We start from the raw sequence: 23867 nt of genomic DNA, 5'->3' as shown, positions 1-23867 counted from the left end.
TTCTGTATTAAGAAAAAGGAATAATCTGAGATTGAATGACATTACTCACTAATTGAAGACACAAGACAAAGACTTATGGTCAAAAACAGTTTAATGAGTCAAACTCTGTAGAGTTAAACTTAATTAGCAGATGATGTACTTGATGACCGAAAATCCGTTCCTGTATGAGGTTATGACCCTAACCCTAAGTCTTGTTTGTTAACTGTTACTTCCTAAACACAACATACTTTGTGGTGTTTATGACATTCTTTTTTAAATGAATTGTGTTGAATCGTTGTTGCATTACTGCACATTGCACATTACTGTACTAAGCTGCCTGGTCATTCACATCTTAACCCAACTTCTAGAATTTCGAGCACAAATATCTTCATCATATTATTTCCACCAAACCACCACCAGTACCATGCAACAGTGGAAACAAAACAAATTTAGTTGTGAAGGTATTTTTTTTTTAGATGCTCTATGAGTTACAGTCTTAAAACTTTGTATCTTGTGAGGTACAGATGATAGCTTGACCAAGTTTTTGCGCGGGCATATGTTTCCTAAAATATTTGCTTCAACAAGAAACTGCTAGACTTAAGGATCATTTGGTTTTTGGGTACATACAAGGAAGTTCAAATATTCACTGGGACAGGTTTAACTTCCCTCGCACAAAAATACATGCATATCCTCTATTAAGTCCTCCCTCAAATGAAAACATTCCAATGTTAAGCCTTTTAAAAGTCCATTACAAAGTGGAAATACATCAAAGATAGCAGCAGTTAGTTACACTACAAGTTTGTACTTGCAATTGTACCCTTAGATGATACAAAAGAAACTTCAAATCATCTTTACGGTCTCCCTAAGCGTACAGCTAAGTCCCAGCATATGGTGGAAATGCACTGGTCCCTGTTCCAAGCTGATATCTGTACACCGCATGTGAAAGTTGGAGGAAATCAGCTTAGTCTACTTCATAGAAAAGGGAAAACGCCAAGACGACCTTGAGCGCAAGTGCGGGAGCTCGGGTTGCGTGGGCATTCTGTGATTGATACTAATGTAAATGTCAAGAGAACAAGCTGAGGATTTACATCAAGAATGGCAACCGAAAGATCACAAGACTGAATATGAGTGGCAGTCACTTGCATTAACATTTCAATGTCACGCCGACACTCAACAATACGTGTCATTGAGCTGCTCATCTTCAAATGAAGCCGTCTGCAATAGCGCGTATGCGCAAAACCAATCGGAGTGTAGTGACATGTTGACGTCTACCGGCTCCCGGGAAGGGTCAGCACCAGATCCGGCACGTGTTATCCTTGCTGCCTGCGGTAGAACACAAACACGAGCAGGTGGCCGCACAGCTGGGACAAGTGCAATTAACAATTTGTGACGGGCTAGCAAGGGCCCGGCTTGATTCGCAGCTCCGGGCAACAGTACTTATCAGACCTGCATGCTTGCCAAATGTAGGACGGGTGTGGGTGTGCTGTACCTGTGATAACGGTGTTGCCTTCGTAATTAAAGGCGCAGGAGAAGATCTCGTCAGTGTGGCCCCGTAGAATTTGAAGGCAGACTCCGGACTGGACATCCCACAGGCGAGCTGTCTTGTCTGAGCTGGCGGTAAGAATCCTGCTGCCTTGAGGGCTAAAGCAGATCTAACAAGAGTGGCTCAGTCACTTTAAATTGAAAAAAAGATTCAAGCACAGGTGTAGCACCAGTCAAAGGTTTGGAAACACGTTCGAATTCAAATGGTCTCAGACTAGGCTGGCCGGATTTTCAAAATCAAAAAAACGGGAGATGACAATTTCTCTGAAAAGTAAAACAAATTTAATTGCCAGCCACTTGATGACCGATGGTTGTGTAACTAATTTAGCTAATGCTGAATGCCTATTGAATAACAGTTCAACAGCGCTAAACAAGTCAATGCATGATCCAACCTTTTTTGCCCTGTCTCAGTATTGCGTCCATGTACTCAAATTTAGAACTGGAATGTTTCCTCCACCTGCTGCAATCTGTTCACCAACTAGTCATTGCTGTCTGAGTAGATGAGATATCCAACTGTGTGAATAGTCAATGAACATGCTCTGATCAACTTCACAAGTGAGTACAGTACCGTCAATTTCTTATGCTCCTTCATGCGACTATTAATTGGTGAATGCTAAAACTCATATGACTATCCATTTTCATAGCCTCTTATCCTCACAGAGCATGCTGGAGCTTGTCCTAGCTTTTATTGGGCAGGAGGCCTGGTACACCCTAAAGTGGTTGCCAGCCAATAGCAGGGCAGCACTTGTTTATTAAACACTATAACATCTGTATAACTGTATACGCATGGCCTAACTAATTAGCTTGCTGACGACTAAAAAAATCCAAATAAAAAATGGGACACCAGGATACGGCCTGCATAAGGGCAAGACATAACACAGACAGGAAGTGGAATGTGTCAAGAATGTGACAAAGAAAAAAGGTCAGAAAGACAGAAGGACTGGTTCGTAAGCTGTCAATGGCCCGCATCCCCTACCATCAGCGTCGGTCCAGCAAGTCGAAAATTGTGATTGTCGCTCCGTCAGCAAATTGTCAGTCTGTCCCTCTCTCCCGTCATCATCGACCCTCCCTCTCACCATAGCTCCCCGCAAAAAATTATACCTCCTCCATCCTACTAAAAAATAAAAATAATTAAACCTCTGAAAAAAATATTATAAAACAGTACTCGCTACAGTCCAATAGAAAGCATGTATGTTCATCAGGTTCACATGTGATAAATAGCTGTCACACACACGATATCTAGATAATGTCTTTTTTCTCTTACTATCTTACATGGATGTCCTAACTAAGGGCCAATCAGAGTGAGATTGTCACTTTGTGATGTGCCCACTGATTAATGGAATGAGGTCACCCCTTTGAATATTTGAGGCTGGGAAAGGCATCCCAGAATGCTTTGCTCAACTACGTGCAAGCAATTTATTCAATCAAATCATATCTTAAAGTCAAAATAACAGAAACATCTCTTAATACTTCACGCTAAACATTGCTTTTTACTTTAGGTCTGTACAATGAATGCGCTGAGCAAGACTGTGTGCAGTATGCATTTCAGTTCATAAAACCATGACTACGAACATGGACATGGACAAATATGGACTTCCCAGCCATTCACTGTGCAAAAAATTATGGCCATGTTCCCTCTTAATTGTATCTGATTTATACTAATCATCTAGTACTCAGCTAGTTGCTCCTGTCGATGTCTATGTACTTTATGCTTACTATTTAGACAGTGTTTATGCTTTCATGTTCATGTTGGTAGACTAGATGTTGTCATAGACCATTGTGGTGATTGTGACAGGGGGTGATGATTACGGAATAAAATAATGGATGAACTATACTGTTCAATCAGGCTTAGTCCGTATTATTTAAAAAAAAAATCATAATTTGAGCGGTCTGTCTGTTACTCAATACAGACGAACTGTCCAACTCTGGTTAATAATATCAAAATGTGCTTAAGCTCAATTAAGTAGAAAATAAAAGGGGGGGCACATACAGAAAAAGTGGAAGGAAAAAAAAAAAAGTAGGGAGGGAAATGTCACAGTTAAAAAACATGGGGAGAGGCTGGAAAGGTGTCCTGTTAAAGAGAGATAAGAGTCATAATCCGCTGGATTGATCCCTTACCAGTCTATTTATAACTGACGGCTCAACAGAGGGACCTTCTTGTGTACACACCGCACGTGCATGTTTGTGCACAAGATCACTTCTGGGCATTCATTCACTTGTGTTTAAAAACAGCAACCACTATAAAGGCATTTGGCCTTTCGTCTATATTTGATTATGTGAGGGAAAAGTCAATGCTAAATGTATTACATCAAATCATTCCATACAGAAACATCACAACGGACAATTGGAAAAAAAAAAAAATATATACACTGCCTTACACAAATTTGCTCAACTCTTCAACTGGAAAAAACAAACAAAAAAAACCCAGCCTGAAATCAGATCTCTTGCCCTTACACGTCAGTATCGGTCCATTTACAAATAAACGTCCATTTAAAGCGTAGTCGAGAAAGAGCTGCAGCCACAGATTGAGGCTGAACGTTGGATGATTGCAAGCGTTTAAAGAAAACTGCTAGCTGTGATCCTGGTGACAACTACTCTTAAGACCATACAGAAGTGGTGCATAATTCAATTTTTTTGTGTGGGATCGTTTATATTTTATGAGACCCGGTGTAATGTTTCTAGGTTCGAACCAATCCTACATTATTTATATTTTTCAATATCAGCCCTCCCCTGTCCTCAAGAAACTGTCATTTGTTATGAATGTGAAAAAGAGAAACTGAAAGAAAGCACCTGAATGTAAGCACTAATCAGAGATGGGTAAGATTTTGTCAATTTAACCTAATTATTTCTGCCTGAGTCATCAGTGTTGCTACAGAGGTAGAAACACACTGACAATGGCTCTCTTGATCTCACTAGCTCCGTGATTCACAACCACTGTGCCAGTACACTGATGTGAGGGTTCATCAAGTGTGCCTTGTGGGAAATTATCCACTTTCACTCAATTTAATTTCGCAGTTTCCCATTTTTACTACAGAATAATAGATTTGAGCTCAAATTACACAGGCCTCGATTTCAGCACTGCCTTTTGGGTTTTGACTGAGCGACTCCTAGTGGCGACTATTATGAGATAAGCAAAAAAAAAAAAAAAGTGGAGTGCTATAAATGTCTGTCAAAGAAACTGACAAAGTGTAGTTTTGGGGCAAAACTAAATAATGGGGTCATGCAAGTCGGGAATTTTTGCATTGTGCATGCATGGCTCTTACCTTGGAGATCTCTCCCTCATGGCCTTCCAAGATTGTCTGACATTGGTGTGTGGATGCACTGAACACTCTAGCTGTGCCTGACAAAAACAGGGATGAAAAGTTCTTCATTTGCATGCAACGAAGAACAAAATTGGTGTGGAGACACCCCTAAAAATGCTGCAATAAAAACAAATAGCCCATTTAATAGAAAAACACTCACGAAGAGAGTAAGAAGTCATGTCAAATGTTGTCATGCAAAGAAACCATGTCCAAGATTTGAATTAGTCTTGTCTGTCTAAACAAGAACTATAGAAAGTAAATCAATGAATGAATGTAGCCTAAACCAAATCTACAATGACACTATTGTGTGAGATTCAAATTAGATAAAGATTAAAAGAAAATATGATTTGAATCTCTTGAAAGTTATAAAGATTTGGTAAGAGCGTGTGTTTTTCCCAGTTTTTTTTTTTTTTTTTTGTCACCAGTGCAGCTTCTGTTGGCGCTTTTAATCGGCCCTTTAAAGGCAAAGGCAAGTCAAAATATGAGATTACAAAAATACATTGGGTGTCACCCTATTTGTCTAAACACGATCATCTGGTTATTATTTTGTTTGTGGAATATATAGAGTTCATAATAAGTTAGGGATATTATTTGCATGACAATACAATTGATTCTGTTTTCCAAAAAACGTTTAAAAGTAAAACAAATACTGTATGAATAAAATCCATGAAGGTTCTCACAATCTTCCGAACTTATTGTGAACAGCACAAGCAGGAAAATCCTGTTTTTTATTTCTATCAAAGGGTGGCCATTTTGACACTTGCTCTTGACTGAAATGACATCTCAATTGTTCAGGGCTCAGGTAACAACAAATTCACGGCCAGATTAGTGAACATCACATGACCAAAATAGATGAGCATTGAGCTATTTAATTACATTTCCATGCAGTAAATTAAACCATTTAAACCCCAAATACTGGCAATATTTGTGTTTTAAAAGATGAAAATATGACCTCTGTTTAACCCCTTTTCTGTCTCGAATATTTGGTCATGTAAACACGTGGGGTTTCATCCTTCAGATGGAATATTGGATTCTTTTCTGTGCATTCTCTCTTCGTAAGGATCTTGGGTCTTTTCAAACCACAACCCTTTATAATATGTGCCACAAAGTGGTAGAGGGGGAGGCTCGCCGTAAAGCAGGGGTGGATAATTCCAGCCCTGATGTCCTGCATGTTTTGCAGTTTTCGCTCTCAAACACATCTCATTCAGATGATTAGGATCGTTTTCAAGCTCCTGTGGAGCTCGCTGATGAGCTAATCATTTGAATCAGGCATGATGGGGAAAGAAAACTGGAAAACATGCAAGACACCGACCCTCGAGGGCCAGAATTGCCCACCCATGTTGTAGAGCGCAGAGAAAAGTAAAAGCATCAGCATTACGTTGCCACTTTCTAAGCAAGCCTAACTTGAATACATTGATTTCTCTGTGGAGTTAACAAACAGGGAACGATTCATACGCAACAAAGAGCCACACCTTTGGAGCAAAGGGGAAATTGATTACTTTATCAATTTGGTGAGTGAGATGACTATAATTGTTTTATTGACAGTAGAAAGTAAGAAGCTGAAATAACATCTACTTGCATTATGCCGTTATCTGTACGTTGTGGTCTTGAACAGGGTAACACAATTCATATAATCTTGGCTAACACATTTAAAAGGACACATTCCGAATGTTTCACAAAGCCAAATGGTGATTGCATGTAGATGCAGTCTGTGACATCATTTTTAGTCAACAGGAAGTAGTAAGATAGCCACCCCCTGAGATGGGTGAGTGAGTTTATTTGGCTACTTAATTCATCGTCTATAAACAGTATAGACTAAAGGGGGCACACAATTAAAGATGGCAGACTTGCAGGCACGGTGTTGGGAAATTGATCTGTCCACCGCAGCTTATGAAGGCATCATATTTCATAATAAAGCTATTTACATCAGTAAGTAACACCACCATGTTTTCCCTGTAAGGCAAAATGGAATCGAGTTGATGTGCATCATTTATTTATTCGAGTAAATGATGAACATGGCAATTACTTGGGACCAACATTGGAGGCAGAACGTTTTAAATGCCTGGTAACGCTAACACTTGGTTGGACAAATATTATGATGACAACAACAACAAAAATCATACAAGTTGAAGAGTTGATAATTTGCCATTTCACATGGTTTTCTTCGTAACAACCAAAATCAAATATGTTTTTACATCAGTAGCATTGTACTGACCAAATCAGTGTTTTTAGAGATTACACATTTTCTATTGGTAGTCACGTGATACACTTTTAGTGGTACGAATGAACAATGAATTAAAGAAAATAAGGTGGTCAAATAAAGTTTCCACGACTGTAAAATACATCCTAAATCATTACATTATAATACTAAAGGGGAGCTTCTCACCATCGGCAGAGGCTGTAGCAATGAGATGACCCCGTAAATCGAAACACACATCCAGGACCTCCTCTTTGTGTCCAACAAGTGTGGCTACACATTTGCCACTGCTTGCATCCCAAACCTAGAAAAAAAAGATTTAGAACAGTAAAAATAAGACATTAATAGAAATCAAATGGTAAAATTGAATTAACAAAAACATAAAGCACTGTTTCCACTTTCTGTTAAGTTCCAAGAAATAAAGTACATAGAAAAAACGACAACGTTTCAGCATTAAATTTGTGGGTGTTAATCTTAACCCTCAAAGTGTAATTTGAACATTTTCAAAGTTAAATGGAGGCCAGAGTAGGTATTATTTCACAGAGTTCGATCACCTAGTGCGAGATGAACTCAACAGTGCTAATTGCACCGGGACATCTCCAGTTTGAGAGACGAGTCAACGCCATTTACTTCCTCCGCTTTTCCTCCTCACTTATTAAATGGGAAACACGGGTTTGAGCCCATAAAGTCATTTTCACTCACAGACGAGACGGTGGTCATTAGTAAAATGCTTCAAATGTATAGGGAGAGAGTTGTCTTTACATTATTCACACACAATACATTTGTGATTTTCACATGTTTTTGAGATCCGTAAATATTGTTTGGATGAGTTTATAAGAGCCACAAACATGTTTGCAATATTCACGTTTTTTAGACTCACAAACACTCACTCGCCGATAAACATGACTTGAGAGAGAACTAAGCAAAGTAAACAGCAACGTTTCTGTTTTTAGTTACGTTTTACTGTAGAAAATGTAGAAGAGGCCAAAATGTGTGTTTGGGAGCACACAGCCAGACAATCAACATCAATCGTAAATAATTCACGGGTAGAGGAACCATTGTCATGAATGCTGGGTTCCAATGGGGACTGATTTGATAGGAGGAACGCGTGTTAGTGGGAGCAGTGTATTGACGCTGTTGTGCATTTTAGTGTCAGTAAAACGCCAGGTTTTTGCCCCTTTATTCACTCTGCTAGGATAGTCTCCAACATCCATCCAGCCTTACAAAAATGAGTGGTCCGAATTATGGATGGCTGGATGGATGTTTTGTGGCCAACTGGCATTGAATAACATCATGAATGGGTGAGGCAGCCACACGGAAAAGGTGTGGCCTTAGCAAACAACACCGTTTACTTCCTGGTTAGACATATTGGTCCCATTAAACTCTTAGTTAATAATAAATTAAATCGGGCAATGTGCCAAATGTAAATTATATGCATATATTTCTCTGTGGTGAAATTAAAATATCATGACATAGGCTCTTTAACAAACACATGGTGTGTTTCCTTTAGGATTGTTTGCAGCAGTACAAGCTGTTGCTAAAGGGAGCTTGATGTGATGATGACTGCAAACCCCAAAAAAGGTGGTGGTGGTGTAGGGGGCAAACTTTTTGGGGGCATGTCAACTTTTATAGATTGATAGAAAGCCCACTTTTTTCTTGAGTATGAAATGTCTGACTGGGTTTGAATACACCCCGTTGTTAGCAGGTACTGTAGTTCTAACGCTGTGGAAACGTGCAGTATCACGCGCCAAAGCGCGTAGTTGACTAGCGGTTTCTTAGTGTCCTCGATCTGAGATCGAAAATGATTGTTTTCAATGCTGATGTGTTGATGTTGGTAAAGGCATGATGTGATCTCAATAAAAACAGAGTCACAAGGGCTCAAGCTAGCCACTCCAGAACTACAGCTATTATTTGGTGTGTTAATGTTGAAGTTGGTTTTCGCATCATGGGTTATCCCAGCTTCAGGGAGTAGGCTGTCGACACCTTAGACTGGTCACCAGCCAATCACAAGGCACACAGAGACAAATTACCATTGACACTCATGATCACACCTTAGGACAATTTGGAGTGTCCGATACACCTACCATGCATGTTTTTGTTATGTGGGAGGAGATTGGGGTGCACAGAGAAGACCCAAGCAAGCGCGGGGAGAATATGCAGCTCCACACAGGAAGGCTGGGGCAAGCTGGAATTTAACCTAGGCCCTTTGGAACTGTGCGGCAGATGTGCTAAGCCAACCAGTCTTCTACTGTGCCACCCATCTCACCATGTGTGCTAATTAGAATGCACTCGCACTGTGTGACCAGATGACATTTCCATCAGCGGACAGTGAAAGTTGGATGCATTGCAGGTGAATCGGTCTCAGTATCTGGAGGGTGAACGGGTCGGGGGGTGAACGCCTCGTTACAAAGACTCAAGTATCATCATACACAGTGAGGAGCTGTTCAAAAGACTCATTTCGTACTTGAACGTCACATCACTAATATGCAGTTTGACTGATGGACAACTCAAGGTCATCATGATTCTTGACGGGCAGTAAAAAATTATGTTATTACATGTACATGTTTTACTTTCCATTCATTACATATCATATTGAACTCAGAGAACACCTTTATTTAGAACACCTGGGCATAGAAAAATGTCAAAGCAATGTAAAAAATGTTCTCAACTTTTACACGCACCCCTTGCAAACAATTCATATTTTACTCATGAAATTACTGTCCCTATGTATGAATATGAGTCACCCATAATCACTTTAGGGCCAGCTCACTGAGCACCCTAATGAGCACAAGCCATACAAATCATGGATAAAAGTCCTTCTTTTGGTGGAGGGGGATAAGTCAACTGATGAAGCCATCAAACAAAACACAGGATTGCAAAGCTAACAAGTTTTTCACACAGCTTAATCAAAGGAAGCGGAACACGAAAAGTATATTTTTTTGATTGAGAAAAAAGATGCCTTTGTTATTCCTTCTTTACGTCATCAGTCAATAACAGAATATCAATTTTCTCACCTTGCCTGTCTTATCCATGGAGCCTGTGACTATTAATGAACAATCCCAGTTAAACTGCACATTGCTGATTTCTGCCTGGTGGCCCACCAATGTGTAGATTTGTCTGAGAATACAAGAGAAAGGGGTCACGGATCGGTGGTGCGCTGGAGCACACGATGGTGCGTTACATTGTCGCAACAAGAATGTCTGACCTTCCTGCGGCAACATCCCAAATAATAACGGTGTGGTCAAAGGAGCCCGTGACAAGCTGGCTGCCAACTGAGTTAAAGCACAAGGAGAGAACCTCTGCAGTATGACCCTGAAGGCAATCAAGCACAGCAAATTAATGCATCCACAGGCTGAACCTCATCTTTATAACCAATGAAAGTTGATTATTTCATATGAAATAAATATATGTAAAACAAAAAACGGTTTAAGTGACAGCTTCCAGTAGAATAGATGGTTCTCATAGTGAGGGCGAAAAAGCAGCTCCACTCAAAGAATGTTTTTCATGTTGTTTTTTTGTTTATTAGCATCTGACAATGATCCTCGACTCATGAGTGCGCGTATGAGGATGAGACGCTCTGCTTGTAGCGGTAACAAGGTTGAGTTTAACAATGACATGAGAGAATTGTGTTGATATACTAAATGCCTCATGCAAGGAGAACAAGAAGAAAAGAAAAGATGACTCACAGTGAGTGTGGCAACCTCCCACCCAGTCGCCACTTCCCACAGCTTGGCGGTGGCATCCATGCTCCCCGTGGCCACGAGCGTACTCTGGGGGTTGAATGCCAGACACACCTACACCAAAAACATTTATTCAGCTGACATGTAAACGTTGTGTGTTACCTGCAGTTTAAAGGGAAAATGTGTAAGATTTAGACCATTTTTCATTAAAAAGGTATACATTTAATGACTATAAATTTCAAGAACTTGCAAATAAATGTGTTCTTAACGACCAACAGTATGTTTTAAATATAATTGTAGGTCTAGTTATCATTAAATTATATTACATGGGGGTGGTACTAATCCGGAGTTTGTCATGTAGCTATGGACAATGGTAAATACACCACCTTCAGAACCTCCTGCTGTCCATAATGAAAAATGGTCTAAATCTTACACATTGTACCTTTGAGGTACAGCACTTAACAATTTTTTGACACCACCATTTAATTTGGCGGGTTATTTTTTTTTCTTTTTTTTTTTTTTTTTGGGGGGGGGGGGGGGGGGGTAGTTTTTATTTTCACGATCCAAATTCTCTGAATTTACCTTTTTGTGAGTAGGGCAATGTTAATAAATTACTAATGTGGTAATGACAAAACACAACAGTATCATAGACATTGTTTGTAAATACCCCAATCAAATTTGGGGACTTCCTTAAATCATATAATCTGGTGTGACTTGATGTATAATGCCCTGTGATCCTTTTTTTTTTCTTTTTTGTCATCAAAGTTATGCAGATAACAGACACGTGCAAAAAACCTTAATATTTTGTTTTTAGCTGGTACAAACTCACATAAGTGACAATACTTGCTTTTTCTTGACGTTTTGACATCTCAGGCAAGAATGTTCAATTGAATACACCTTTAATCTATTTCCACTTATTAAGGGTCCACTTATTAGATGTTTTATAAAGTATAGTTATTCGTGATGGGCTCTTTTTGGCTCTTTAAAAGAAGCAGTTCCCAATTAAGTATAAAGTGGCTCTTCTATGTTACTTATCATCAGTGGTTTACTCAAACAAACATTGTGATTAGTGATACATCGCAAATCGTGTCATAAGAGTTTTGAGTGATGGGGCATTTAATATTGCCTCCCTCCCATTATTAAGTAATTTAGGCATGTTGGAATAATACCAAAAAATAAATACATTTTTATCCTCTTTAGAACATAAGTAAATATAAACATCTAGAAAACTTTGAAAACATTGGCTAGCATACATGTGTACACTGCATCTGAAATGTTTTGACATATGCTATCACATCTACAGTATCAAATCTAGCCTGGAGCCACTTTGGTCTCCCACCCTTACCTGCCCTCACCTCTAATTCCCTATAGTTATTTCTCTCAACACTTTAGTGAGTATTATAGTGTTGGGAATCAGGTGACTTTCTGCATTTTATTGTTTATTACAAGTTTTACATTGCACCGTAAGTGATAAGTGTAGGATTTTCATTTAAATGTTGTCAATTCTTTCTCATTGATACCTCATGCAGTCAACCAGAAGTTATCACATGAAACAATATTGTAAGTTACTTTCTGTATTTTAAAAATATCTATGGGTTAAAGCTTATCCTTGTCATTTAATCAAAAATCAGTACTTGCACACCAGAAAGTAACTTCTGATTAATTAGGGGGGGAAAAGTATTAGCCTGTAAATAGCGTTAGTGTTCTATTAGTCTTGCGGGTGCGCGCGACATATTGAGCACTGCTGTTTTAGTGTGGGAAACCTTTTGAATTTGAAGGTTATGTATGCCACACTTTTGACTTTTGACTTACAAGTGTAACATATATCTGGGAAATAGTCTCAGCATATTAAACAACTACAGCCGACATTTGTTTATGTAAAACGGAACATAATACTCACTATTTCAGCCATATGGCCTCGAAAGGTATAGAAGCATTTGCCTGTCTCAGCACACCAAAGCTTACAGGTCTTATCAAAGGAACCAGTGGCAATCTTGTCTCTAAATTGCAAGAAGACAGAGTAACACTTAAATGTGGAAACTCATTAGAAAAGCTGACAATAACGCCAGTTCTCAGATAAAGCATCGCTTTGCTTTAAAAGCTTATTACCCAAAAGGGTTGTTGAATGCGATGGCATACACCACATTCCGGTGACCCTCCAGTGTGTGCAGCTCAGTGCCTGAAGCGGTGTCCCAAATACGACATGTTCTGTCGTAGCTCCCAGTTAGAAACCTGCAGAGCGAACAAGATGATGATGATAGCAACAAACACAGGAGCTTTTCATGAGGTGCCAGGATTTTGCTCATCACCTTGACCCTGATTTGTCAAACGCGACATTAGTCAGAGGCAGTATGTGTGCCTTCAGCTCCTGTAAAAACAACATGAAAAATTAATACCATGGCTGTAATGATTTTTTTTTCATTTGTATAATTTAGTACCGATTAAAAAAAAAAAAAAGGAAACATCTTATTCCTGCATTGCAGATGACTTAAGTCAAGGCCATGATGAAAATGGAATTATTTTGTAAATAGAAAAATGGTAATAAAAACAGAATGTTTAATCACTTAGATTCTACACTATAAACAGCTTTCCCTGAAATATCCATGTTATGTGTGATGTGTGATGTGAATGATGCTCTCATGTTCTGTTGTTGATTGGTGTTGGGACTTTTTTCTTTTGGGGTGTTTCCGTTGTTTTCAAGCTGGTTTTTGTTCACGTATTTGAAGTTCATGTTTTTGTTCTCCTTGTCAGGGTTCTCGTTAAAGTTATTGCGTCTACCTGTCTGTGTTTATCCCCCCCCCCCATGTGTCAACCAATGAGCTTCCCCTGTTGTTCCTGTCCAGCTGTTTCGTGTCACCTTGTTCATGTTGAGTGTATTTAGTTCCCAATTTATTGCCTAAATATCTACTGTCACTATTTATCCATTATGTCTGTGCGTTGTCTATGCTGAGTGTTTCCAGTTATTCCTCAGTCTATATTCTTTTGATACGAAGTTTGTATCCAGACTTTTCTTGGTTTGTTACTTTGTTTTGCTGTCTGCTACCTGTAGTTTATGTTTTGTCGTCTTGTATTAAATTAATACTTTCTAGCACATCTCGCCTGCCGGCCTCCCTGCTTTTGGGTCCGCACCCTGACCTACCATGCTGAGCCATGACAGATGTATTATGACCTGAAATGGCTTTCATTTTGTAGCTGTGGTTTTAAGAGTGTCAATACCTTTCTTGACCTTCGAATGTGTTTGTCACGGTTTGAATTTTAATGTGTTTCCATAGTTTTGACTGGTACTTTATGTGGAATATGCTTATCATATTAATGCAGAATTTTAGACAAGGCCGGGAATTTCCTTTAACTGTTTAAAACTTCACTATCTTATTGGAATTTCAAATGCCTGTCACAGTCCTTCGTGCAAAGCCAAGTCTTTTGTGTTGATTTGGAAGGACAAAAATCTAGTGGGGTGTTTGGACAGGGGAACGGACAAACGTGCAAAAGGACTAACCTTGGAAAAATTGAAACTGTTGTTGTCCTCTTGGTTTTGTTTCTGTTGGAGTCGAATGATAAGGTTTTTTAATTGTTCAGCTCGTGATTCTGTGATCAGAGGCTCTGATTTCATGATGTTTTTTAACAATGTATCCGGGTTGGTCCTGTATTAAAAAAAAAGCATAACTTGAGATGACTATAAAACAAGGAAATGCATTTATCATTGATATTATTCTTATTATTAAACGACTAGCCTCTGGTATTCAAAAGTTCTGGGACTAATTTGAAAAACAAAATCACAAAGTCTACTTAGTACATGGTGTATTTTGTTAGTAGTATGCAGGAATGTCAAAAGCAAAGTAAAGAATCAAACACGTTATTTGGATTATTTGTGATGCCGTATAACTGCAGATGAGTTCCCCGTGCCAGCACTTTTCAAGTTATTATAAACAAGTAAAAACTATTGTGTGCATTTTTCCCTGCCACAGTTGTCCCTGAAATAATTGGTATCGTATATAACTGAAGCTAAAACATAATTTACTTTGGTACTTAAGTAAAAGGGAAATATAAAGAAAAATACTTATGTCAAATCTGCTCTACCTTTACGTTTTGTTGAGGGGGTGGGGCATATAAATCAGTAAGCTACTACTTAATTACAAATCTATATACAATAATGAATATTGTACGTACTCTGCTGTCAAATCCAAAAGGTCGATTGATTTGGTCCTCAGCAGCCCTGCTTTGTCATATTCTAAGATTATACCTGTTGGGAAAAAAGTCGTTAGACTGAATCCTAACGGTAGCGATAGCCGGTTAGCTACACTTCGATAAAATTATCTTCTCTTTACCAAGAAAAGAGCGAAAAAAACACGTTTAAAAGCATTTTTTTTTTTTACCTGGTGGGTAGTATCTGAGAAGAAACCTCTTCAGTCTCATTTTGCGCAAGCTAGTCTACGTTCTCCGTCAACAAACCGTTGCTATGGTAACATCAGCGCATGGCCCGTCACGCATGCCCAGTCGGGGGCTTGGGGGTAAAAAAAATATTCTAAAAAAATATAAAAAAAAAAAAAAAAATCTAAAAAACAAAAAATCACGCGTGAAGGTAGGAATCTGATTCATGTTGTGTTAAGAGCAATACATTTAATATCATATTTGAAGTTAACTTTGCTTCTTACCTTCACTCCACAACTGGTATGAAAGTCTGCACAGATATCGTTCACAGGTGAAAGTCTAAACTCATAAAGCGTGGCACGTGCACTTCTAACTCATTGCATTATTCCAGCTAGTAGTGATGACTAACTGTGGAGGCTTCATTATTTTAAGGCATACATAAGAGAAACGTTCTACTTAAGGATTCCCTGAAACTATAGCCGAGAGAGAGATTCTTTTGGGAGTTAACCATGGGCTGCTGGGTCAAGTTGAAGTCCTCGAACTGGGCTTTTCCCACTGCAGTCCTGTCACTCTATGGATTTTTTGGCAACTGCAGAATCGCAGAGCCTTTCCTCGCACCATACTTAATTGGACCTTATAAGAACATCTCTGAAGAAGTGGTAAGTTTATTTATACCCACCAGCAGTGGGTGTCTTTTTTCAACCTTCTTTGAGCCAAAGCACACTTTTCTTTTGGGGGGGAGGCAAACCACCTGCTGAAAACTTAAAAAAATGAAACTCTGTAGCCCATTTTAACAATATGAAGTCATTTTAGCAACAGGAATCAAATAAACACTGTTTAACACTCCTTAAAGAGCTTTTAATCATGTTCAAAATATTATTTTTTATCATTGATGCATTGCTAAGCATTCCTTGCTTATGCTGCACTCTCACAACGGCCCGCCCATGCAGATAAAAACAGCTTGAAAACGGCAATTCGTACCTCCCCTACACCTCCCCGCATCGCCTGTGCAAGAGAAAATACTGTATATGCCCACTTTATCAACATCTTTTAGTTTCGTTTTGATTCCGAAGCTGTGGAGGAGCGATTTTGCTCCGAGTCGGCCAAGTAAACAACAACATTTCATTGATTAGCGTCAGTGTTTTACTGTAGAAAATGCAGAAGTGGCCATAATGTGTGTTTGGTAGCACACAGCTGGACAATCAATGTCAATAGTAAATAATTCACTCACGAACAAAAATATTGTTATGAGTACTGGGTTCCAATGAGGAATGTTTTGATAGGAGGAACGGGTGTTAGTGAGAGCGGTGTAATGACACTGTTTTGCATTTTAATGTAGTGAATTGCCAGTTTTTAGCCTCGTTATACACGCTGTCCCATCATCTGCGAGCCTCGTGAGAATGAGCGGTTAAGATGATGAATGGATGCACGTTTTGCTCGGCCGGCATCGAACGTCACGAAATGGGCCAGGCAGTTACACAGTAAAGTGCGGTCTCTGTAAACGAGCCATTTCACTTCTTGTTTGGAATTATCAGTACAATACAACTAGTATTATACCGGAAATTAAATTGCCAATGTGTCATTTAAAATGATTTAGAATACCCTTCAGCAAGCATGTTCCTTTTTGAACATCATTTTTTCTTAGGTGACCAATTATCTATTTCCCATATGGACATATTCCTACCTGGCCTTCCTTTTCCCTGTGTTCCTGCTGACGGACTTTCTGAGATATAAGCCACTCATCGTGGTGCAGGGCCTCTTCCTGGTTTCCAACTACGTCCTGCTCTGCTTTGCCCCAGGACTGATTGCCATGGTTTTCCTTGAGGTTTGCACTGACTTTCTTAATATGTTTTGGTTCGAATCCATGTTCAGGAGTCAAATCCCTGTTACATATAAATTTGAAGACCATGTCAGCTTTTACCAATTCAGTCATTTCAAACCAGGTCTTTCGTTCACAGATTTTTTATGCCGTTGTGACTGCCACAGAAGTGGCCTACTTCTCCTACATATACAGCGTGATTCCCCTTGAGAATTACCAAAGAGCCACCGGTTACTTGCGTAGCGCCATGCTCTTTGGGTACACATTTGGTGCCGGCCTGGGCCAAATTCTCGTCTCATCAGCAGGTGGTGTTTCTCTTCTTGCACTAGTGAATAGCTTGAATGTGTCATAATGAAAAACTACTATATATACATGGCAAAGAGAATTATAAAAGAAGATCTTAATTTGAACATTTGAGTAAGCACTCTGAAAGTATGAATTAATCAACAGGGTTGGACTACTTCTATCTCAATGCCATCACTCTGGGTGTTGTAAGCGTGGCTTTCCTCATCTCCTTCTGGTTGCCAATGCCTCAGAGGAGCATGTTCTTCAAAGGAAGAAAAACTGCAGCTTTGGGCCAACAGTCCCACCGGGAGGTGCCTGCAAAAATGGACAGACCTGATGAAACATCAGCGCGTGAGGAGGATGCTGGCTCCGGGAAACACAAGATGGAGCGTCATGACAACGCTGGCTGGTGCAGCAGGAAAAATGTGTTCAGCGCAGGTCATTTACTTTGGCAAAGCTTCAGGGAGTCCTACTCGTCAAGGCATTATTTTTTTCGTCTATAATTATCTAACATACATGTGCATGTGCCATTTAAAGAAATCCACATCATTTAATCATCAATTTACTAATTGTTATCAATAATCATAATTTCCTGTCCTGTAGGCATTTGATCTATTGGTCTCTGTGGTGGGCTCTGGCCACAGCTGGATATACACAAATTCTCAACTACATCCAACTAATGTGGGATCATATTGAGCCATCTGCCACATCATCCGTTTACAATGGGGGTGTAGAAGCAGCATGCTCTCTTGTTGGTAAGTTTTTTGGGGGTTTTTTGTAAGGTATTTTTGTAAATATAATGAGACTAAGAAAAGTTACTTCAAAACTTTTTACCCATCATTAATGTAGTTTATATCTTTGTATTCTGCATGTGACTGTTACATATGACCAGAAATGTTTGTGCTGTGGTTTGTTATTAAAATGTCAGGAATGGGCTGCTAAAACATCCAAAGTTTACTTAAGGTTAATCAAATGTCCTTTAACTCATTCAATCGCCAAAACTATTTTTAGATTCATTCAATCCCAACTTCATATTTACATTTTTTCAAAGTTTTACAAGGGGGTTGGCTCAAGGAGGGCCTAAAATGGCTTGGACTAATCAATCAACTAATCACTTCCTTTATAACTCAAGGCATCATTGTCATCGTAGTCATCGCACAAGGAAAAAAAACAAAAACACAATACTACAAATGAGTCAAACTTCATTCAACGTCCTTATTACCACTATATTACGTATTTATAAGTAATAGAGTAAGCACTTTTTTCGGGTAATGAATTATGTAAGTAAATTGATTACTTTAGTTCATATGGCTGAAAGTAATTGATTAATTTAAGTAATAAAGTACTGTAGTAATGTTCCATATTTTTTCGGACTATAAGGCCCACTTAAAATGCTTTAACGTTACCAAAAATTTCCAGTGTACCTTATAATCAGGTACACCTTGATGTCAAGTTGAAGCTGAATAAACTTTGACTCATTTGCGGTATTGGTTTGTTTGTTTTTTCTTGTGCATTTTCAGTACCAAACGTAATTGACTACTAGGTAATTTAAAAATATGATGTATTACTTTAGTAGGTAATCAATTACCTCCAGCCATAAGAAGTAATCAATTACCTAAATCATGATTTACCTGAAAAAAGTGATTTCTGTACTTTATTACTTTATTACCTGAGTAATCAATTACCTTGGGTAATAAAGCATTACTAAAGCGATATATTACTTTAAAGGACGATCTAAAAATTGTGAGTAATAATTGAATGGAGTACTGAAGTAGTAAGTTACTTTATTACTCCATTCATTTATCACTAGCCAGTTTTTGGCCCTCCTTTAGCAAAACACTTGAAAATACTGTAAATCGAAAGAATATTAGTACTTTGAATTGAATGTCGGGACTCTTAAAAAAATAAATATATATAAATAAGTCATTGGGATTGAATGAATTAGATTGTTCCAGGTGTGGCCTAACGCATTTAACTTGAATATGTATGTGAATAATGACAAACCCATCCTCAGCTACAGTTTAAGGGGGTTTGCAGTTGAGAGGTTCACTAGTTGACGAGTTACCTAAAACAACTTCTACCTGTCGCTACTTGTCTGAAAAGATTCATTCTAGTGGGGCCACAGAACTGCGTAGTGAAGGTTCATCTTCGTCATCTTCTTTGATGAGAAACCACCACAGGGCTAATTACAATTACATTTGGCGTAATGGTGAATTGTATTTCTAATCATTGTTATATTTGCTTCTGCTGGGCAATCACAATGTGTCTCCAGAAGAAAAATGTCTGCGGCACAAAAACAGTTGGGGACACGGAATCTGACAGGGGGTTTAAGGAGGTTTGCAGGTGAGAGGTTCACTAGTTGACGAGTTACCTAAAACAACTTCTACCTGTCGCTACTTGTCTGAAAAAGTTTCATTCTAGTGGGGCCACAGAACTGCGTAGTGAAGTTTCATCTTCGTCATCTTCTTTGATGAGAAACCACCACAGGGCTAATTACAATTACATTTGGCGTAATGGTGAATTGTATTTCTAATCATTCTGTTATATTTGCTTCTGCTGGGCAATCACAATGTGTCTCCAGAAGAAAAATGTCTGCGGCACAAAAACAGTTGGGGACACGGAATCTGACACCACTATCAATGGCTTTTTAAAAATGTCATACCAATTAAATTTCGGCTTCATCATCTTGGCCTTCGTGCAGACTTAGTGCGATGTTAGCATTTTTGCGGTCTCTGATTGGGATAAATGGTCTTTCTATGTGCACTCCTCTAATTGCTTCAGCTTCAGTCAATGTGCGTGACAGAGAACAACGGATGGCAGAGACTATTAAAAAATTGTTTTCCATAGTCACTTTTTAAGAAAAACAGGACATTGTGATGATAGATAGCCAACATCATTGCTGGCTGGCTTGTTTTTCCCTGGAAACTGATTCAAACATATTCAGCTTCTAGCTTTTATAGACGCAAGCTAGATAAGCTTGAATGACACCGTTAACCAACGAGCTGAGAGTCAAAGAAAAGGGGACACGTAGCAGATGATTAAAAAAAAAAGCTTTTGATGACCAGATTGGTAAATACATAATTAATCAGTCTTATTTAACCCTACTTTCAATGCTTTCAATGCTGTCCTTTTGATGTAAAATGCATTTGCTGTAAAGATCAAAGGAATGGACAAAATAAGGGTCAAAAACATAATTTTGTTTAAAAAAAGAAGCAAACGTATAAAACTGTGTCATGCAGTAGAATTTTTGGGCACATCTAATTTTTGTGCTGCTGCACAAAAGAAAAAAAAAGTTAATCTCGAGCAGTGCTTCTCAGTTATATTTTGCCCAAAACCTGTATCCTTTCTGCCAAAAACCTTTATCCTTTTTAACATTAACAAAAGAAAAAAGTAATATAAGTCAACTTTCAACAACTGTTAATTACGTTTTTTAGTGTTAATACAGGTTACAGCTTAGTCTAAAACTGAAAAAAAAAAAAACCTCACCACGTGAATGAGAGCCCCTGAAACTGAAAGATGAACGTTCTTATTTTATTGCAATTACACTCCACATGACAAAATCAGTGACCTTTCCCTGGGGGTCATCCGTGCCACCCCTGGCATCAATCACCTTGCCCGACTGTTTGAAAAGCACTGGTCTCAAAACCTGTTATACAGTATGTACTATCTGCACCAGGAGTGTCCAAACTCAGTCCCAGAGGGCTGGCGTCCTGCATGCTTTGAAGGTGTTGTCAGGGGAAGAAACCTGGAAAACACGCAGGATACCAACCCTTCAGGACAGAGTTTAGACACCCCTGGACTTCACCATATGCTACCATATTATCATTGCTCCATTTTGCTGCACAGGTGCTGCGGCAGCTTTCTCAGTGGGTTACCTCAAGGTGAACTGGTCCGTGTGGGGAGAGCTGGCATTAGGTTTGTTTTCAGCCATAGGGGCTGGCGCTGTGTTCCTGATAGTGCTCACCAGCAATATTTGGGTTTGCTACGCTGGTTATGCCCTATTTAAATCATGTTACATGCTGCTTATTACCATCACAACGTAAGTTCACCGCAGCCACATAACAGAGTTTACAAATAAAATTAATCAAACATTAAGAGCCGCAATGCAATTCAGATTTCAGATTGCTGCCAATCTCTCAATGGAGTGCTATGCCCTGACATTTGGGATCAACACATTTGTGGCTCTCTCGCTGCAGACCATAATAACACTTATTGTTGTCGATGGAGCTACATTAGGGCTGGACATTGTGACGCAGGTATGTTTGAACAGCTAATAAAATAGAAGCAGACGCTGACGTAAAAGCGCCAGGGAATGTATTCAAATGGCATCATGCGTTGCAAAAATGTGAGCCACTGATGCAAACATAGTGACATCTAGTGGCGATCGTGTAACTCTGCATACGGCGTCAAGCTTTGCTCTTCTCTGCGAAAACGATCATTTTTCTCTTTCTAGTTCATCATTTACGGAGTCTACCATGCTGTTATCTCAGTGCTCTTTTTGATTCGAGGGACCTACACTGCTTGCACAACGCATAACACTCCTGGACTTCCAGATGACAAGAAAAACGATGGGGAGGTGATCCATGATGCATATTTCTGATCAAGGTCAACTAGTTTTTGTCCAGTGATCATACTTGAACGACCAAATTGTTATGGCATTACTTTATTTTGAATCTTCTGACAGTATTTCGGTTTACATTTTTAATAGATGTCATTGTTGTAGGAATATTATTTCAAATTTAATAGAGGGAACGTAATTTGAATATCGTATTACAATCAGAAAAGCCTATTTGCCACATTTGGGATTCAACACATAACCCATGTTTTTGTGTGAGCTTTCAATAGATTATAGGACACTCAATAATGAGGGGGCATCCAGTGAATAATGCACCCGTTTGTGTGTAATTTACTAAGTGGAACTGTGAAATAAACAGAATGGGAATGTGGCTGCAAAAGTGTATCATGTCTATTATTAATTATCAATGTCATATTATTATACACCCTGCAACCTCATAAATTGTGGAATGACACAAAGTTCAACCGAGTATTAATATATGAAATAATAACAATAAAGTTCCATTAAGTCTTAATATGTTATGTGTTAATCAGCCTATGCGGATGCCCTTTGACCGGATTTGGATTAATTCACACAGTTATGACACAAGATAAGTGTGGGTGTTTCCCACCATGAACGAAAACAGAAACCTTCACCATGTTGTAGAACACATACGCATACAAGTGTTGTATCAACTTGACCTTTCTTGACCTATTCTTCCATCTTTTTTTCCCAAACCTGTGCACTTAGTTTGGGTAATATTAACATGCTTACACACTTCTCTTGAGTCATACAAATAAAAGTGCCCATCCCCTCAGAGAACGAGCAGTATACCAACCAGAGTATGAGAATTCTGTATTATTATTTGTAGTAATATTATTTGGCGATTGTTTTAAAAGTTAATCTAGATTGGCAGTTTGTCAAGAAGACTCATAGCCTACATTAGTCACTGGTAATGAGTTAAGTACATTGGCCTTTGCATGAGATGAAGACTCTACAAAAACGCCAGAAAATGTTTTTATAAGTATGTATATCAATAGAAACACACACATTTTTAACCCGTCAACAGCCTTAGTTTCACCTTTCTCCACAGCAAATGAAGGTCATGGTTATTTAAAATTTTTAGTTAAACAAAAATGTATTTTTTCTGATATGACTTCTTTCTTTCAGAAACAATCATTTTAAAATGTTGATCATGGAATTATTTATTTTCATACACTATTTTAAGTGCAAATACTAGAATTACACATTTAAGTCACTGATTATGGAGACTGATGGTGTGATGAGTTGGAGGTCAGACTGGAGATTTACATTGGACTGTTGTGCATATAAAGATTCTTAAAGGATTAAACTCCGTATCATTTTATTATCATGCACTTGAAATATGTAATTTGCCCCCCTTATCAAACAAGGAAGCACATTTGTTATCTTAATTACCTTAATTGAGAACTCTCCTGATTATTTAAAAAAAAAAAAAAAAGCCTTCATCATTCCACATTTCCAAGTACTTAATACAGTAAGTCACCTTGGACATGTAATTTTGCTTTATTTAATAAAAATAAGTGAACATTTTGGTAAATAACTCAAAAAAAACCTGGCGGGGTGTATGCCATTGTTGGTACTTAGTTTTGTTCTCATGGGCATTGCCCTGCTCACTTCCATTCTTATACCAACGCTGCAGCAAAGCACGTTCCCTCACTGCAGACAATGCTGAGATGGACTAAACCACGCAACAATACACAAGCAGAAAAAACAGTATACAGGGTAAACATGAGCGAGGTGGTGTGAAAGCCACGTAAAGATGCACAAAATCGCGAGTAGAAAAATGGTGAGACTTCCTTAAATGCCGTTCACCCAGATAATTGAACCTTGGGTGTGCATAGAGGGCACCGGCTCGTCCCGGCTATAACCAGATTACCAACTACATTTAGGTCAGTCACACAAGTATGAAAGTAATACAGCAGCAGTTTTCTTGGATGTATTTGGTCATTAGATTTGTTTGAGTAACACACTACAATGGCCATGTAACAAGTCTTATGCCGCAGCCAAACTGTTCACAAAAGTAAGAAAAAAAAAAGCCACTTGAGCATAATTTGACTTATGAGAGCTACACCATATTGACCAAATGAGGCTTGCTTAG

The 23867-nt window shown here is 38.7% G+C and overlaps 2 protein-coding genes across 2 annotated transcripts; one reads left to right on the top strand and one right to left on the bottom strand.

Moving 5' to 3' along the window:
• Nucleotides 1–79: 79 nt before the first annotated feature.
• daw1 (dynein assembly factor with WDR repeat domains 1) lies at nt 80–15165 on the bottom strand. Its single transcript, XM_088427514.1, has 13 exons — nt 15074–15165; nt 14868–14940; nt 14197–14341; nt 13010–13068; nt 12810–12932; nt 12601–12700; nt 10707–10814; nt 10226–10332; nt 10035–10137; nt 7210–7324; nt 4785–4861; nt 1469–1631; nt 80–1302 (listed from the first exon to the last, which is right to left on the bottom strand). Exons 1-13 carry the CDS (start codon nt 15111–15113, stop codon nt 1268–1270), a joined length of 1248 nt encoding a protein of 415 aa, XP_088283640.1. The 5' UTR covers nt 15114–15165; the 3' UTR covers nt 80–1267.
• A 130-nt stretch (nt 15166–15295) lies between these two features.
• Nucleotides 15296–22093, top strand: slc19a3b (solute carrier family 19 member 3b). Its single transcript, XM_088428120.1, has 8 exons — nt 15296–15727; nt 16714–16893; nt 17027–17192; nt 17338–17653; nt 17776–17927; nt 21019–21211; nt 21287–21428; nt 21626–22093. Exons 1-8 carry the CDS (start codon nt 15578–15580, stop codon nt 21770–21772), a joined length of 1446 nt encoding a protein of 481 aa, XP_088284246.1. The 5' UTR covers nt 15296–15577; the 3' UTR covers nt 21773–22093.
• The last annotated feature ends 1774 nt before the right edge of the window (nt 22094–23867 follow it).

Source organism: Hippichthys cyanospilos, chromosome 11 (genome assembly GCF_059441005.1).
Source record: "Hippichthys cyanospilos isolate Australia breed blue-spotted pipefish chromosome 11, RoL_Hcya_1.0, whole genome shotgun sequence".
Classification (NCBI taxonomy): Eukaryota; Metazoa; Chordata; class Actinopteri; order Syngnathiformes; family Syngnathidae; genus Hippichthys; species Hippichthys cyanospilos.
Note: the sequence above shows the minus strand (reverse complement) of the source record. Positions and strands in the feature narration are given on the sequence as shown.

What these genes read in the sequence shown, in the direction of transcription:
- daw1 (XM_088427514.1), bottom strand. Translation starts at nt 15,113, where the DNA reads ATGAGACTGAAGAGGTTTCTTCTCAGATACTACCCACCAG. An exon ending in TGGGATGTTGCCGCAGGAAG is followed by an intron (nt 10,138 to 10,225) that starts GTCAGACATTCT and finishes TTGTATTCTCAG; the next exon opens with ACAAATCTACACATTGGTGG. An exon ending in CCATGGATAAGACAGGCAAG is followed by an intron (nt 7,325 to 10,034) that starts GTGAGAAAATTG and finishes TTTTTTTTCTAG; the next exon opens with GTTTGGGATGCAAGCAGTGG.
- slc19a3b (XM_088428120.1), top strand. Translation starts at nt 15,578, where the DNA reads ATGGGCTGCTGGGTCAAGTTGAAGTCCTCGAACTGGGCTTTTCCCACT. An exon ending in AGGGAGTCCTACTCGTCAAG is followed by an intron (nt 17,654 to 17,775) that starts GCATTATTTTTT and finishes CCTGTCCTGTAG; the next exon opens with GCATTTGATCTATTGGTCTC. An exon ending in CTGCTTATTACCATCACAAC is followed by an intron (nt 21,212 to 21,286) that starts GTAAGTTCACCG and finishes AATGCAATTCAG; the next exon opens with ATTTCAGATTGCTGCCAATC.